The following is a 19,777-nucleotide window of genomic DNA, read 5'->3' on the forward strand; positions in this document are numbered from 1 at the left end:
TATTGCAACGATGACCTTGAACATGGGTGAAGTAGACAAGGAAAAGTACAATGTAAAATGATCATCTGGGAGACAAAGCAGTAAATGCACACACCCAGTCTTCCTTGTTATTGAAAACTACTCACATCTTGTCTTATGATGGTGAAAAGTTACTAGGATATCAGATTGTTGCCTAGCGACTAAGTCATAAGGGTTTCCTAGCAACAGCAGCAACTTATCTTCCTGCGTTCATGACTACTATGCAAATTATATAAGAGTTGTATTCCCCTTGTGGTTTTGCTGATGGAAATTTGTGTTGAGAAATTACTACTCGCCAGATATGAGTGCTAAATTTATCTTTTGTCACTCCAAGAACACATGTTGAGATATAGTACTAGTAAACAAGTTGGCCGTCTTTAACGGGTAGCTGTACTTGTCAGTTCATTTACTCAGCTCAAACCTGTATGTTAAGTTGTAGCGCACCTCTGTAATACAAATTTATACCCTGATGGTTTGAGTGTGCCCTCTTAATGATAGCCAAATTTTGTTGTGGGTCTGTCAAAATGAGAATCTCTGGGATTTCTTGTGAGTCACCACATATTCATATAGTAAGAGATAGTGGAACACCAAATATTGGTATGTCACTAAAAATTATGTGTCAGTGGCATGTCAAATTGGCTTAGAGGACACACTGAGTTTGAGATTTACCACTTTAGACATTGAGGTCTCAGTCAAACAATTGTTTTCCCTATGATCACACAGATTTTTGTGCTATCTCCTGCAGTGGTCGTATAAACATCATGATGTCCTGGCGTCCCCACCTCATTTTAGTTTAAACAGACTTGGGGGAGGAATCATTCTACATTGTACAGACATGAGAAAGGTTTAAGACGTTTGGTGACAACAGCCTGTCAATTTGTGATTGATTACTTGACTTACCCGATTCGTTCTTCACTAACCATGGGGGTTCAAACACACTTGACACCTTTTGTTAGGAACTGAGCTAGACTGATATTGGTAATGGAAGTTTTTAAAACGTAATACTGTACAGTACCAATTCTAGACTATAGTAGTGCAAGCCCAACTTTCAAACTGAGTTTGGGGTCAGAAAGTGATTTGTGAGCAGCATCATGTTTACAAGGCAACAATATCACCATGACAACATGTAAAGTCAAGTAGATTTTTAGCTAATTACTATGGTACATGTGACTTTCACAAACACACCGACATGCAGTGTATACTATGTACAGGTCAACTACATGTACATGTACATTACCAGAGTGACCTTTAGCCAAGATTGTCAAGATCATCAACTTTAAACCCAAATTTAAACTCAAATATGGTATTTTGAATCATAACTCAATGTATGGGATAACAACATCAAATGAACACACCATCTCACGTTTATTTATGTGGATCTTGTGCTTAAAATTATCCCTAGAGGCCTATTCTGTTTGATTTGACATTTTCAGTTTTGGAGAAAATGAGAATAATATGCTAATGAGTAGTCATCACAACAACTTACACACACAGTATGCCATCATTTTGATACAGGTAAAGATGCCGTTATTAATTAACTGAGAATGTAATTTTTGAAAATAAAAGTTCTCTTCTGAACATTTGATAAGATTATTGCAGTGCTAGAATTGTTGTCTGACTTGGCAAGCATGCAAAATCTAGTGCTAGCATAGTAAATGTACAACCACCAAGTTGGCACGAGCATCTCACCAGCATCGGTTAGTATAGCCTTTGAAAGTGTCAATGCAAGCATCAGCCCTGCTTCAACACCAGGCTACAATGTAGCTCAGTGCTAACACTGGGCTGGTACTAAACACCTCACCAGCATATACATTATGTACATGTATTATGTTAGCTACTGGAATTGTTAATGCCTGCACCGTGCCTATGCCAACACCAGGCTCACTCAGTGCTAACACCAGGCTGGCACTAACACCTTACCGACATGTGTTATCAAGTGGAATGGTTACATGTAATGCCTACCAGTGTGCCCTCTAAGCCAATTTGACACGCCACTGACACACACAATTTCTAGTGACGTACCAAAATTTGGTGTTCCCCTATCTCTTACTATGTGGTGACTCACAAGAAATGCCACTTTTTCTCATTTTGACTCACAACAACTAAATTTGGCTTTCATTAGATTTAGAGGGCACACTGATGCCTACACTAGTCTTATGCTAACACTGGTTTGTTTTTAGGGGGGGGGGGGGGGTTAAATTCTATCTAGGTCACATACATGATGTATAGCAATGTATGATAATCTGCGTTTCCTCTGTTAATGCTCCCAAACTGCAATATGTTCAAGATGACTGTTTCTATTCAGGATTGCAATCTAGATTGTAAGTCCTAGAACACACATAGATACAAAATGTAGGTAGTTAATTTGAAGACTGTATAGCATGACAACAGGTTTGGGACTATAATCCAGTATGTGTGTACAGTATACTATCAAGGGTGTTATTAAGATTCGGCAAACAGAGGAACTACCTGATTACACTTTTCATTTCACAAGCTCACATTGCTGAACTAGTTATGACTGTAAGTCAGCAGGGAATCATTAATTTGTATATACTTTTATTTCTCTGTGTGTGTTTGCCAAGCCATGATTACTCCAAATTGACAGTATGTAGTATTTGCCCTGCCGCCCCCCCCCCCACACACACATACACACACACATACCCACCCACTTATTCACCTACACACACACACACTCACCCCCCCACATACAGCATACACACGTACACATACTCACCCACCCACTCACTCATTCACACACACATACATTTGTACACACACACTTACTCCATCCACTTATTCACACACACACACACACACACACACACAATTTCTTGAAACAATGACCAACTGACCAGTTGTGAGAACAAAATCAAGCTCGTAACTTTATTTCCCACAATGCCTCACCCCCAGTGTACCACAGGCATCTTCTACATCAGATTAGTCATTTCTTATAACTATGTTTGCCAATCATGATTACTGAACATCAACAATACAATAAAATTGTACACAGATATACTTGTCCTCATTCCTGTGGCTTTAATTCTTTTGTTGTTGTTGAAAATCAATTTTGAAGGAAAGTCTATGTTCCAAGCCAGTTGGTCATGTAATTTTAATTAACCATTAGACCGTCATAACTCCACAATTTATGTTGAGGTTAAAAGTATTAGAAAAAGTATAGTTTTTAGTTGGTGTTCATGTATATTATAAGTTTGACTGTATATTGGAAATATACTGGGTAAGTTGGAGTGTATAAACTTCTTATTTCTCAATTTAACCTGTACAAATTCAGCCAGTGAGGGCAGTGTTTATGAATCAAGGACTATTCAGAACAAAGTAAAAAAAACCTCTTGTACTTTCTTAGCCTACTATACCACTTAATGTGATGAAAATCATACTCCAGACCACGTCATTGTATGTAATAACAGTATCAAAACAGCAAACATAAAGATCAACTGTCTCTAGCCAGGAACTACAGGTATTATACCATGCACAAGTCATTTAGAACCAAAAATATGGAATATATACTCTGGTCGTTCTACGACACGCAACAATTGTCTGTGTCACGACAACGCACGTCTACGTCACTGGTTCTATGTACGAAATATTAGTCAAAACGTTCAAAATTAGCATAACAACCCTATATTTCTCTGATAATACTTGCACGGTTATAATTATGTTATTCTCCAATATTTTTTTTCATTCAGGCGGAAAATACTTGTGACCTATAAGGGTTGTCACTACTCATCTAGCGACTGGTAGTGACAAAGGCCTCTTAGGTCACTCATATTTTCCTTGGCTGAAACTGAGGTCACTCATATTTCCCTTGGCTGAAACTTGAAAGAAGAAAAATATTGGGGAATAACATCTAATTACACTGTTGCCATTCTCTGAGCCATCTTATGAAAAAAATGTGTTGGCAGAACATTGCTCTGTATAACAGAACTCAGTCTCTGGGTTGTAGGAATCGTACCTGAAATGAATTCATTTACTATAACAAACCTAACTAGATTTTGTCATCAAATAGATAGTTAGATTGAAATAAAGCAACATAACGTCCAGTGTGTCCTGTAATCTTGTGTATGGATCACAATGATAGAAAGTGATGAAAACTGGTAAAAAGATTCGTGCGAGTCACAACGCTACATTTTAGTTCATCATCGTATGACAACAAATTAGTGTATGTACCAGTGGTGTATGAAATAGGCAAATATTACGTAATATATGTATAGGGATACACTGGTTTGGTGATGTCCTTGTAGGTAGTGAGTTTTGATGGTGAAAAGTGGTTTCTACTCTCTGATCATAGCATGTGTGCAGTATGGGTATACAAGTACATGTACTACTGAAGTTACAAGGACAGGTTATGCAAATTCATGACAGGAGGTCATAGTGCAAGGGTCATAAGTCATGAATCATTTTGAACATTTTACTAGCAAGTTCTGATAAAATAATCTTTTCTCATTAAACTTTGATTAGAAAGGCGTGACTTTTGTATATTATTTTAAAAAATGACACTGCTCGATATCACTGACAGCTCATTGAATGTATAGAAGATACTTTGCAGTTCCACAGTGATGTGAGAACAAACATTATAACATAGCCCTATCATGTAAACATGCAGTCCCAAACCTGATTGGAAGTCTATAAATTATGTCCGTGTATTTGTGTATATGTCTATAAAAACATCGCTGGAAGCAATTCCCAGCATAATATTTATTTTATTTTATTAAAGACATACATGTAACGTATACAATACAGTATACTTTTTAGTAGGTACAGAATACAATGTATGATAAATGGGAAAATACGAAGAAAGAATCCAAATATGGCTTCCATTCTAGTAAAACTCACATATTTTGCTGCAACCGTACACTTTTGTACTAATTAACCGCTTTATTTCCTCGTTAGTACAAACATTTTAGTGGTTTCAGTGAATATAGAAAATGTAGACATATTTTTTTGTAATCGATCCTGTAACAAAAGGAAAAGATTTGAAATAAATGAGATATTATTGCAGTTGAAATTTTGAAAGAAACTTCTTATTACGAAACAAACAAAAAGAAGAAATTGCAAATGTTGTGTTTGTATTACTCAATTGACAAGTGTTTTTGTTGAGAGCGGTAAATAGGTAAAAATCTACCCAAGTTTCCTGATCATTTTTCCCCTCTGTATATATGTTTGTTGTTATTTCTTTCCTCATTTATCTACTTTTGCAGAATTTAATTTCAGTCTGTACAATGCACTGAGACACACATGTAGCACGTTTTTTTTACAAGAAATAAATAATAAATAAAAAAAATAATAAATAATAAATTTTACTGGGTTCCCACCAGTGTTTTTTTTTATTGAGGGCGGTAAATAGATAAAAAAAATCTACCCCCGTTTCCCGGTTCCCCAGTATATTATTAAATTGATTTTCATGACAAAATAAAATTCTAAGTTGTAGAATGGAAAGTGTTACATAATGAAATAATAATGATATATATTGTAATTCCTACAGGTATAGGTACATGTACAGTAGAACAGGAAGTTATTATACTGAATTAAAGTATAATGAGCCAGCAATTATGAAATTGCCTGTTTTGGCAGTCAAAATGAACCCATGCTGTGTAGTGATGCATAAAACATGTTCTTCGTTCCCAATGTTTTTGTTAAGGCTTGTAAGTAGAGAAAATCAACTAGAAAGTTTGTGAAACGTTTACAAATAGACTCTCTTTCCAAAATGAATTGTACATGTGAAGTTAATATTTGGCAAATATCTCATTCTGATATTCTGTAAGAATCAGAAGTATGCTATATAAATAATCAAGCGAGAAGTTATTTTAGTCGAGAAAAATTCAAAGAATGATACTTTTTCTGATCAAGTTTGCGTCGAAAATTGTACTGAAAAACTGATGTATATGTGTATCACTGATGTCATAGTGCCATGTAGAGTTGAGAAATAGAGTGCTTTTACAGTTGTACAAAAGCTTAACCTTTGGACCCTACTTTTACATTCACCCCCATTGTATTAACATTAATGGCACATTCCATATTGCATGATATGGGGAGGGAAGGTGTGATATTATTATTATTATTATTATTTGACTTTATTTAAACTCGATAAATTGTTGAGCTAAAGGCTCTTCTCACACAATGTCGAGTATCTTTAAAATATTTACAATATATACATATTCTGGAACAGTAAAAGAGTTGAGAAACAGTTCTTTTAAGTTGTACAAAACGTTAACCTTTGGCCCCTATATTCGCATTCATTCCTAAATGTATTACATTGATGGCACATTCCATGTAGCATGAAATAGGGGAGAAAAATAGAGTGATAATCTGAAGGAGCAATAAGTAGAAGTAATGAGTAGAAAACTGTTATCATTGTGTGCATAATTTATTAGCATTGCCTGTTAGCAAATACTTGCAAGGGTATTGCAAATAATCCTGTGTAAAAAACATACAGGTGTCGTGTTTACTCTCTGCAAATTAGTGTGCATTGTTATCTTGGCAATACACACTGTAGCGGGGATGAATTCTAGTGATATAGAAATGTAAAATAAATCATCTTTCCCTCAAAGTTCAAACAAGTAGAAAGTTAAAAACTGTCATTATTTTTTAAAAACCTCATGTCCATATAATAATCCAATTAACTTATGGAAATTACCTTTCCCTCAGAGTTCAAACAAGTAAATTGTAAAAGTTGCCATTTTGGAAATCACCTTTCCCACAGAGGGAGGTCACCTTTCCCACAAAGGTCAAAAAAGTGCAATTGATAGAAAATCTATCATTTTGAGAATCACCATCCCCCTCAGAACTGAAATCCTCATCCTGTTAATCAAAATGTTTGATATTATATAATTTGCATCCCCAAGAGTCCCAAGATGGAATTGAAATTCGTGATTTAAGTCGTAGGCGTTGATGCAACGACACTGTCAATTTGATGATTCAACCTCTACATGTACATATTAAATATTGACCATGTCATTAATATTCCTTTTCACCGAATTTTTGATAGGTAATTGGCTGAATTAACATGTAACCCTGTTTTATTTTTGAATGGCAAAAATAAATGCAGAGTCACAATAGACTGCAGTTGCTTCAACTTTCATCCCGTAAAATATATATACAAAATGAAATTTGAAGGCTATGTTGTCAGGATTTCACACATTGACACAACAAGTTTAATTGGTGTGATTGAATTCGAAGTGGATTTGAAACACTCAATCAGGGTATATTACTGACAACTGTAGCTATACATTGGACTCAGATTTACTTACACAATACAGTGTACTATTACTAGTTATTAAACACCTGGTGCCCCTCATTCCCCTACTAATCTTATTTATATGTCATATCTTTTGTTAAACAGGTTTGTAGGTAGAATCTATCTCAGGTTCTCGCCTTGTTTTCCCCTCCCCTAATTTAATTGGTTTGTAAATTACTATGTTTTTCTAGAACTTTGTAACAAGGGAGCCACACGTTCATAATTTTTAGGTGTTCTATTGACATTATGACACCATACTCGAAGTTACTTTTATTTTTTGGCAAAAATTATTATCATGACAGCCACCAGACCCGAGATTTTGCTGTCCTGGACCCAAACTGGATAAGGAAATGTGCAAGTGTGACATACAATGTACATGTACTAGCTGTATTTGCGTCAGTGCTTGTGCAGTGTTTTTTTGTGGCCATGCTTTCATAGGGATAGCAAGTGAAAGTGCAGCAGAAAACACTGCAAGCACGAGTGCAAAAAATAGCCTTGAGTAACCCACCCACACTGGCACTCATGGCGTAGGCACTGTTAATTCATATGTTTGTCCAAAACAACAAATTTTCAGTAAAAATCATACTGTGCCATGATGTAAAACGAAAGATGCCTCATTTGCATGCAAATATGTAGGAATGGTTTCAACATTGCTCTGCAGTGTGGCAGTATACCACTAGTGTTAGTAAATACACACACCAGTGTAAGTAATCTCAGACTGGTACATACATGTATGTAATACTAAATAATAAACTCTAACTGAGGGGTACTGCCTGCAATGTCAGACATAATACACAGCAACAAATGACTATTTGAATCATGCTATTAGATCATAATACATGTACAATACATGTGTCTATATTCAGTTTCACTACATGTCTAGTCAGGTTGGCATCACATACACAATTATTGACATTTGCTCACTAACTGCTGTAAGATTTCAGTAATGGCATATGAAAGTTCAATCTGTTTCACCATGAAGGTTTCAAGAGTTGAGTAAAGTCAGCGTGACTACCTTGTAATGTTTCATCTCTATTGCCGTCTATGAAATAGATCACTGTATGAATGTTTTGTTTGAACACAATAATCGGAGGGGTAAAGTCAGTGATATTCAGATGCCAGGGCTTGAAATTAATTTTTTTCTTTGGTAGTCCTAGCGGGCTACCAATTTTCAGAAACCGGGATTGTGACCTGTAGTCCCATATTCCTGAACTGAAAACAGATTTCCTCGATTGGAAATATGTGAATTATTAAAATACTTTCATGTCCATAAATCTTCCATCCTCATCACATAATCAGTGGTAGCCTGAGTGGGCAAACAATGTCAGCAAATTATGGTAGCCCCATGACAAGAATTGGTAGTCTGTGGACATGGGAATACTATTAATTTCAAGCCCTGGATGTTGAGGGAGACAAAAGTATGACTCCTGTATAATATTTCCACTCTCTTGCCTTTCTATGAAATAGATCATTATATTATTCAACCAACTGTTTTAATGGCAAAGTTTTGAATAAAAATTGTCAAAAAATGTAATATATGATAGATACATATATATATATAGTAGACAAGTATCTCGGACAAAGACTGATTTTTGGCTTTGTCGATTATTTTTTAAACTCTATGGTAATCATTAAAATAAATCATTTTGACATAAGTATCCATTTCAGAAAACATGGTACTCATAAAAACTTGCTTGATTTTAATTAATTTTACAAAACTTGTGAGCCATAAAAATATATTTCTTGCACACGTTGATTTCACAAAACTTGTTAGCCATAAAGATATATTTCTTGCACACGTTAATTTCACAAAATTTGTTAGCCATAAAAAGATATTTCTGGCACACGTTAATTTCACAAAACTTGTTAGCCATAAAGATATGTTTCTTGCACACGTTTATTTCATAAAACCTGGTAGTACTAAAAACATGCCTGATTATGAAAATATTTTTTTTAGTAATCATAAATAATATTTGACAATGAAATTATTCAGAAATTCAAGGTCACAGCTTTAATTACTAATAAATGCCTATCAAATAATACATGCACCAAGTAATGTGTAACAACAGAGTCTATGATTTGAGCATTATTATACATCATTATCTGTGGCACAAAATTTTCATTTCAAATATTGTGGAATCTAAAATGGTTTTTAGTCCAGAACCATTCACTTTGTGATAAAGTATGAAATTTGTACAAAGGTCAAGGGTTACTAAAAATGAATACATAGCATAGAGAAAGTTTTTCATTCAATGAAATCAAAAATCAAGGAAGTTTTGTTATGTGGATGACAATGATAATATGTGTATGTTAATATTGGTGTGTGTCTGTACAGTGATATTAAACTCCATATACCCTGACCTCACCCAGCTACATGGATATTCCGAACACACATGATAATATTATTATCATTATTATCTTTTTTTATTGCCATAAGTATAAAAAGTATACAATGGAATTTGCTTTGGTTATATGTAGCTCGGTTAAAACATGAACAATGGGGATATGAATAACATTAAAAGTGTGTGTCTGTACAAGGATATTAAACTCAATATACTAGTACCCTGACCTCACCCACCTATATTGCTAACACACATGATAATGAAGGGTGACCTGTTATGAATGTAAGTAGATTCTATGTCAATAATAATGTATGGCTCATTGTCACTATGGTTGATTAATAGTATGCAATATACATGTATTACTACTATCTCATTATGTACTTGTATTTGTAAAAGCTGTGTTCTCGTGCTCGACAAAGATCTGCATATGCTCTCACACATGCATACATGTATATTGTACATGTATGTGCAGGCTTATTCCCTTGACATTCATTCATATGTATGTACATGTATGTGTGTGTATGTGTGTGTGCACGTGTATGTATGTGTGTGTGCACGTGTATGTATGTATGTATGTATGTATGTATGTATGTATGTACATGTACATGTATGTATGTATGTATGTATATGTGTTTGTATGTACATTTGTATGTATGTATGTATGTTTGTATGTATGTATGTATGTATGTATACATGTATGTATGTATGTATGTACATGTATGCATGTATATGTATGTATGGCTATATTATGTACATGTATGTGTATGTATATATCAATGTATGTGTATGTGTGTGTGTGTGTGTGTGTGTGTGTGTGTGTGTGTGATTTGTGACAGATTCATCACACAGTCAATGTCAGACCAGCTTGTCATTATTTTTATTGAGTATATTACTACTCTTTGCTTTCATTTCCCTTTATTCATACTAGACAGATATCTATTGTCCATTAGACTACATCAGTGTTTGTAAGTAGAAAGTCTCATGGAGACAGCCAGCCATCAATTTTACCATTTCCCCTGGAGTGGTTTTACTTGCACCTAGCAAGTAGAGAAAACGTGACAGGGAAATCTTTCTTTTCAAGTTGATGACATACATGAGATGGACAAGAAATTGTATGCAAGGTCAGAGAGAGTGAAGTAGTCTGTGTGTGTTGTTATTGAAATGTGTGTGCTTTGACACATCAGTTATCATTATCATCATTGTTGTTATCATCTTTGAATCGTATGGTGTGTTACTCAGGTACATTGTACTCAGGATTATAGATAGGAAAGGCTGTCTGATTCCCTATACACGGCTTACTTTGATAAAATTATATCTACTGATGTTGGTTGGATTTGTAGCATCTGTGCCATTCTTAAAGCTTACATTCAAGTTGTATATTTTAAAGCAAGTGTCTGTTGTGTTTGCCTGAGTGACAGTACATGTGAATCCCATCCAATTTGATATTATGTGTTCACCTTTAAATTCAACTAAGCGCTAGTCTGGTGTTAATGTTGGGTTGGTGTAGGTATTCACTCATCCTGTTGTTAACGCATACCGGTGAGATGTTCATGCCAGCCTGGTGTTGATAATATTGAGGTGGCACAGATATTGTCCCTTCAAGCTGTTAATATATGCTAAAACCACCCTGACAGTAGTGTGGCTATAGCTCAGTACTACATGTATCCCAGTTACAATGTTATTCTGCAGCTTTGAACATTTTATTAAAAAGGAAATCAAAATGGGATATTATTTATTTGTTCTAGGCAAAGTTTACTCAGTGGTAGCCTTGAGACCTGGACTTATGTCATTTAGCTGAAGTGTTTTCCTTGCCTTTGACTTTAAAGGTATGAATGAATGAAAAGATAGGGTGCATTGACCTCATTGGCATGGGAATAGATTGAACTCATCTTCAAATCTTCATGGCAAGACTCCTTATGTTACTCATAATTCCCTTGGCTGAATGAAGAGAAAATATTGAAGAGTAGGTGATTGTTGATAGAGGGCAGTCTACATGTCTGTTGTACTAGTGCAGTTGTCATTGATGGATCACCAAGCTCTGTGAATACAAACAACTATAATAGTATTTTAGAACTGTACGTGTAAGCTTGTCTGCTCTGCTGTTGAGTTGACCTGAAGTGTCTTGAAGCGACACTGGTACAGGCTGTATAACTTGTAACATCAACACCCAGTAGAGAGAGAAAGCAGTGTTGAAACCTAGAATATAAAGATCTCAGGTAGACTTGATATGTGTTATGTTATCAATGGCGCTGCAATAAGTACATAGGATTATTCTGGGAAACCTTTTCTATAGATTTGCCTGACAGCTATTTTTCACAAGTGAATTTTAATCCTACATGTACACCAAACTGGGACTTAAATAACACACACTTTGATCAATGCAAAGTGAATGTAGTTGCGTTCTTCCAATACGTACTTGACCCAAAAATAAAAGGAAATATAATTCAAATCAGTGGTGCATTCACAGTCATAGAATTTGATACATGACATTATGTAAATCTGAAATTTTGTTACACAGCCTCCGATATTTGATTTATGTGCATGCCAACACAATATGGTATACTTTGTGTTTAGTTAGTAGGATTAAAGCAGGTAACATAAATCACTCCAATTCATACATCGAGGTGTATTTAGTAGTAAATATCGTGTTTCATAATTAGAATTATTTCATACGCAGAAAGGAAATACTAATGAATTTTATAGTCATGATCTGCTGAATCACTGCGCTTGCCAATTTTTGTGAAAGCCCCCAGGGTGGATTAGAGTTACAATGTGAATGAAAAAACCCCAGTACTATACAAAGAATTGGGCCAGACCATAAGAATGCAGTGTTCTCCCCAAGATGGACTGCAAGGATTTTGGCTAATTTGCATAATGATTTACATATAAATAACATGGTAATTTGCATATTGGTTTGTAAAGTGATCAGCATGTAATAATATGCATGTCTTCAACACTGGAACAAACTCTGACATTTATTTTAACATACATACATTTAGGATCAATGATTTCTCTTCTTATGAAAGTATTTTTATGATTTTATTATTCAAAGATTACTAAAGCTCAAGGATGGTTGATAGAACACTTTGGTAGAAACCTGCCTAGTATGGCGGCCTACATAGCAAGGATAGTGTTAACACTGCTTTCTCTATAGTGGAGAGAATACAGCATGGTAGAAACCTGCCAAGCATGGCGGCCTACATGGCACTGTGCTTTCTCTATAGTGGGGAGAACACTGAGACTGGTCCTGTCAAAACCTTATACTTCCACTGATAAGGAAAAATTGCTACAAAAAGTCTTTCATTCCATCAGCTAGTTCCATTTTAAACTCTGGATTCACTGAATTGTAATAACTGTGATTGGATTTAGTCTTGCATGTATTTTTATAGATCTAACATAATATTATTGTACATTTGTCTGTATGGATGTGTGTTGTCTGTGATATCGTTTTATTTATATATTGGGATTTCTGAGATGCCAAAATAAAATTTTCCATATGTTTTAATTTAATGGACAATAAAGATTTTGAATTGAATTGAGAGCACTATTTCTTGGAAGGTACATAAAATAAATATAGCGACACAGTTCCTTCCTTTGTTTTCCAGTACAATGACTCCAACTACATCCATGATATTTAATGTTGATAAATAATGAAAATATTTAATGTACAGCACTTGAAAACTTGAATCTCCAGTATTGAGTATCTCCAGAGTCTGTATGACCAAGGAAACCGAACACGTCAGAGTGCATGATTAGCAGTTAAATTGAGGTTGTCATCTAAATATAGCTACACCATTGTCAAGTGAAAGTGTACTGTGACCTACAGTTTAAGGTCACAAGTGAGAAAGCCATGATGTGACCTTTTCAACTCCATCTATGAGGAGACATAACATATCAAAATTTAATACCGGTATTATAACAGGCTTGAATACTATGAATAGGCATTGAATGTAACTTGTATGAAATGACATATGGAAAGTGCCAAACACCATACTGGGATGTGACTAGTGAATGTATATAGTATAATAGAATTAGTTTGTGTGAATGTAACATGAATCTGTCAGATATAGGGGCTGTGACTAAGATGAAAGCATGAACATAAAGCAAACACGAACACAAGCAAAATGGAACTGAACAACCTGTTGACCACTAAATCAAATTTTAATCAGATTTGAGTCAGGTTTCAGAAATTTAGTTGCATAGTTATATAGTGAATAGTCTGGATGACCACACTTGTTTTTAACCCAGTCTGGTCAAAGTCCCTCAATCAGCACACATTCCTGTGCTCCCTCGATCATACAGCATTCATATAAACTTGGTTATGTTGTTGTGTCCGCACTGTGATTTAGTTTAATTTTAAAAGGACTGGCTGTGGAGTCCTGGTTGGACATTGGACATCGTCAAAAACAGCTGTACTAAATGAATATTAATGAGCGGTGACGACAGCCTGTTATTACTAGTGACATGTGCTTTTAGTACTTAGCTCACTATGGGGTTGAACCATAATTAACACCTTTCGTCAGGGCCTTGACTATACTGTGATTTGTAGCATGGAAGTATATGTCCATGGTCATAGCGATACTGTATAAGAACTAGTCTGACTATATGGGGAAGGGTTGCTAGGGTTGCAGGTTGCTTCATGTTCATAATTTAATGTTAAATGATATGTTGGTCACCATCCTTGGGCTACCACTTTCTGAAATTGGTAGCCCACTAGGACTACCAAAGAAAAGTATGAATTTCAATCCCTGCACTGGGACAGTATACAAACTAAAAGCAGTAATGTGACCCTGTTCATTTAATTTATTCATAACTATTGGTGCAACTAAGTAGTGACATTTCTCTTCTTCTTTTTTTCTTTAGAAAAAAGTGGTGCAGCAGTTGAGGAAAGAACTTGGTGTAAAGAAGGAAGATAACGGTGCTCTGCCAACACATACACAGGTACTGTAGTTCAATGATGTTAGAGATGTCATATACATGTACATGGTAGGTTATGTTAACCTACTACCTCCATACCATATCCTACCATCTCTGCCATCACATGCACAACTCTGACCATACTATCCATACAAAAAATCAAAGATATCATAGGTAGATTTTACCTGGTATGTTTTGATATTAAATCCCCCTTCCTACCATACCCTATTAATTATCTCCTGTTATACACAGGTACAATATTTTATCATTACAAGTACAGCCAAAACAGTGTAAGTAGGTGTTCTGCACATACATGTACCCTGAACATAAATGTAGACCTTGCCTGATATTCAAATCGTTACAATAATATGTAAGCCATACAGTAGTGTGTTTGTGACAGCAAGATTAATACTATCAGAACACTAGATGCCAGACCAGTTTGTAAAGTACTTTGATGGATCACTTTATAGGGGGTCATTACTGGTTCTGACTGGCATTAAATCTATCTTAGTTCAAGCAGTGTTCTGACTGTTTATCAGAACAGAACATTAGAAAGGAGAGCCTTGTGATATTCACTTCCAGACTATCTAGCCAAATCTGCTAACTTCCAAAGAATGAAGGCTTGCTCTCCATTTCTTCTAGAAAATGTTATTCATTTATTGTTCTTCATTTCAGCCCATTTTGTATCAGTAACTAAGTCAGAATATAAGGAATAGCACAAGTTTGCCACAAATTTCACAGGATTTGTGATCGAAAATGTAAAAAAAATTAGTCACTGCAGACCAATTGTGTTATGTATGATAAATGATAGTTTCATAGTTGTCAGGCTTTTGATAGACCAATAATATAGTGGACCATTCCAAGTCAGAGGTTCAATATTGTATATGTTAGGGAGCCTTACTTTAACCCTGTCATGACCTGGTTCTAATGCAAACCTGCAATATCTACAAATGTATGCAGTGAACTATGAAAAGTTAACGAAACAAATTTGGTGTATCTTAGAGGGTCTTATGAAATCTATCAATACTCAATCCTAATCCTGACCCCTCAGCAATGTGCCATCTAAGCCAATTTGACACACCACTGACAAACACAATTTCTAGTGAAAATTTGGTGTTCCCCAATCTCTTACTATGTGGTGACTCACAAGAAATCCCAGTTTTTCTCATTTTGACTCGCAACAACAAACTTTGGCAATCGTTAGAGGCACACTGTCCCTCAGCTTTCTTTTAATAGTACAAATATATAGCTTACCCGTAAAACTAGTCTTATTACCCCTTCTAAATAAAACTAATCTGAATGTTGTTTGTAAAAGGAAGTTTAGAAAAAAATCTATGGAATGAAAAATATAAATAGTATTGCAAAGAGATGACATGTTTCTATACAGGTCTTACTGACAGGAGAGAGGTGAAGTGGAGAACAGTACTGTACACACTAAAATGTTACTACTGTAGATGAGAGAGATGAATAGAAAATAGTGTAGCCTCAATAATGTATCTGTTATAAATACCAACTCATCTCGTATGGCATGACTTGAATACCAAATTAATTGAAGTATTGAATTTAGTAGGCTAAAGTACTCTCAATATAATTATTTGATGAATAGAGTAAATGAGAATATGAATGTCGTTTTCTCCTTTCAATATTCCTCATTTGATGTAGTTAGTTACTAACTTACACACGCAAGAATTTCACAAATATATCATGTTTGGATGTTTGTCAATTTTCATCAAGCTGTTCATATATACTGTTGGCTTAGTACTGAGCAGTATATCTTCGAATGAAAACAAAGTTTTGTTGTTAAGGGTCAAGATGACAATTTTAGAACAGTTCTTTCCTTGCGAATGTCCACATATCAAGGAATAGGAGAAAGCACTTAGTAAATGTTGTGTTAAATTTAAAGGAATCATTGTTCACCATTGGTACATTGAATTGGCTTTGAGGACATACTGTGGACACAATGAACATTTTTTCGTAGACAGACAAACTAGCACATAACACCTATGTGATTTCTCAAGTACAAGAGTTCAATTTTACCATAAATTTCACCTTTAAGTTTTATCGGGACATGGTACGGGATATTGAAATTAATTAGCTTCTCAAATAGCCACATATTCTTTGCTGCAAATCATCTTGTTTCATTTGTGTATTTTTCCGAAACGACAACATAGAAGCAGTCCTTAGTAGATTTTTAAAAGAAAATGATAATTTTATTTAAATGGATCAAAATTGAAAAAAAAAGAAAGGTTTTCTTTGAAGTCATCACTTAGTAACCAGTAAGGGAACACCACAATTCAGTTCAGTTCAGTTCATTTCATTTATTTTCAGTAACCAGGACCTCAGCCCATCATACATAGCGAGATGGACAGTGACTTAAAATCATTTTGTTAATTACACTAAGGGTAAATAAATATACAAATATATAGAGTATATGAATACAAGAAAACAAGATTTAAAATATTTAAACCTATGTCACAACTTGAAGAGAATCTTTCCGTTTGAAATACAATGGTTGTTGCGAAATAAAAGTTTTATTTTATTAATTAAAATTCAGATGTTTCAAAGAAAAATTGCTGTGTATGATGGATGGGCACATTAAATTTGCACACTGGTCACCACATAGTAACTGATAGGGGACCACTAAATTTTAGTTTGTACAACTTACAAGAAATTGGTGTGCATCACTGGCGTGTCAAACTGTGCCCTCATCTTCAGTGACTGACTATTTGCTAAATATTAGTATGACTACAGATACGATGTTCAGTCAGCATGTATTGTATCCTTTCTCATAAACGCGTGTATTCATACAAAATTAATTTTTGAAAATGCAATTAAATGTATATCAAGGTATCATGACCTATATACTAAACTGAAAAGAATTAATTTGAATAGTTATCATTTTAAACTAAATAATCAAGCTAAGTAATTATTTGAAAATAGTTCCTATATCTTTCACGTGTTGGTGGAAATATAATTAGATACTATTCAGCAATGTTTTTCTTCATTCAGCCATGGGGGGGGGGGGGGGGGGAATGACCTATGGGGTCTGTCTGATTCAAAGTGGCAAAACCCATTAAGCACAAGACAAATATTTGGAAATGATAATAATTATACCTGAGAAAACACAAAATTATGAAGAGAAATGATGATTTTGAACATTTTGTTTCTCGTTTTGAGTGTTGCGATATGTATGATGTACGAACGCATTGTGACATAAAATGGTATAAATTCCATATTTTCTGTTTGAACACATTCTATAGGCTTGCACATGGAATAATTCCATCTCGTTTATATTCCATGTTTTTTTGCTAGACATTTGATATCCATGTGAATATGTAAATACACTTTGATAGTTTCGCATTTCTTTGACCCAAACATAACAAGTCCCAATACTTGTCCTATCTGTACCTCCTATTTTGTGGCATAATGGAATGATCCGTGATACTGTGGTGTACGTGTGTGTTATAATCAAGCTTGTCATTTTTGCGGGAACGAAATTCATGCTTTGTTAGTACTGTATTTTCATGAATTTTAGATCAAGCATACAAAGTCTTTACAAGACGTTAATTCTAGTGGGATAAAAAAAAAACAGATGAGAAAAACGTGAACATTTTAGAAAAGACACATTTGCGTATTAGTTATTACAGTAATACTTTCTATTCAGACAACTGTGTAACCGAAAAGAGGAAAGAAATAACAGCCACCAAAGAATTGACACAGATGTTTGCATTATTATTATTACATTACTTTACACTTATACTGAAGTGTCACAGAAAAGACTTAGAAGGGCAAAAAAAAGGAAATTAATTCCCAGTGAAAGAAAAAAGTATGTGACAGAATAATGAAGATAACAGAAGATAATCCAGATAATAGGATGAATGGGGGTCAAAGGTTATCCTTTCTAATCAAATAGCTCTGGGATATTTTCATATCATCAGCTCTAAATAAACAAGCTTCTATCAGTTTCACACTTCAGTACTTTCACACCTATACACACAGTGATACAATTACATTCAGACCAAAGGCATATTGCATGATTTTATCTGTCACCATGTCTCCGCTGGTCCTTCAAACTCCATTTTGGGAATTGACATTATAGTTTTATATACACATAGTATAGATGGAATGTACCAAGTGTTTTGGTAATATAGAGGTACACAGTTTCATACTTATGCACACACACGCAATCACATTCATACCGCATGTGGGTTTCATGATATTGTCTTTCAACATGTCCCCACCAGTCACCCTATCTTTTAAAAATTGTGTAGTCCTACTCATAACACTTTTAATGGAATATTCCAAGTATGTAGCTGGCATAGGGGTGCACAGTTTCACACTTCACTACTTTCACATATAGGCAAACCTGATTACATTTATATCACAGGTGTATTTCATGATGTTATCTATCACCATGATACAACGTATGTCGTCCTCAGTCACTTAAACCCCCTATTCTTAACAAATAGTATAGTCTATACACAGACTCTTGATGGAATATTCCAAGTATAAAGATGATATAGGGGTGAACAACAGTATTCGTTCATGTATTAGACTTGACAACTTAAAAAGATTTGCCTCTTGAACCCCTATGTCTCTCCTAAATAGATTAGTCCTGCATACTGACTTTATGGAATATTCTAAGTATTTAGATGATAAGGGGGATGAACAGCATAGATAATTCAACTGTCACTGGACTGGAAATCAAGTCGATTTGAAAACTAAAGCTTCCTAGGGCTTGTGCTGAGGTACTTTTTATCACTGTATTCCAAAACAAAATAACAGTAGATAGTTGTAGCAAATTAAAGTCTTTAAATTCTAAGAGTGACAAAAACATGGTGAAGTGCCTGTCTGTCGGTCTGTCTGTCTGTCAGTCTGTCTGTCTGTCTGTCTGTCTGACTGTCTGACTGTGTGTCTATCAGTGTGTGTATGTATGTATGTATGTATGTATTATGTATGTGTGTATGTATGTATGTATGTATGTATGTATGTATGTGTGTGTATGTATGTATGTACATTGTATGTATGTATGTATGTATGTATGTATGTATGTATGTACGTATGTACGTATGTATGTGTGTGTATGTATGTGTGTTTGTGCAGGGTGTGTGCACACATGCGTAATTGAACAACAAAAATCATTATGCCAATTTCCATGGTATTTGGTTGGGGTGATAATATACTAAAGGTTTCTAGTTGGGAAAATGTTGAAATGAAAACATTTCATTGTAAATGTGTAACTTGGGTC

General features: G+C 34.8%; 1 protein-coding gene across 1 annotated transcript in view; it reads left to right on the plus strand.

Annotated features, from left to right (window-relative positions):
• The window catches only part of LOC144448395 (PHD finger protein 21A-like), a 61,414-nt gene that overhangs the window by 27,605 nt on the left and 14,032 nt on the right, over positions 1-19,777 (plus strand). The window contains exon 4 of the mRNA XM_078138623.1: positions 14,476-14,553. Coding sequence (XP_077994749.1) covers positions 14,476-14,553 — 78 coding nt within the window. The remainder of the gene's footprint in view (positions 1-14,475; positions 14,554-19,777) is intronic.

Source organism: Glandiceps talaboti, chromosome 17, assembly GCF_964340395.1.
Source record: "Glandiceps talaboti chromosome 17, keGlaTala1.1, whole genome shotgun sequence".
In the NCBI taxonomy this organism is placed as follows: domain Eukaryota; kingdom Metazoa; phylum Hemichordata; class Enteropneusta; family Spengelidae; genus Glandiceps; species Glandiceps talaboti.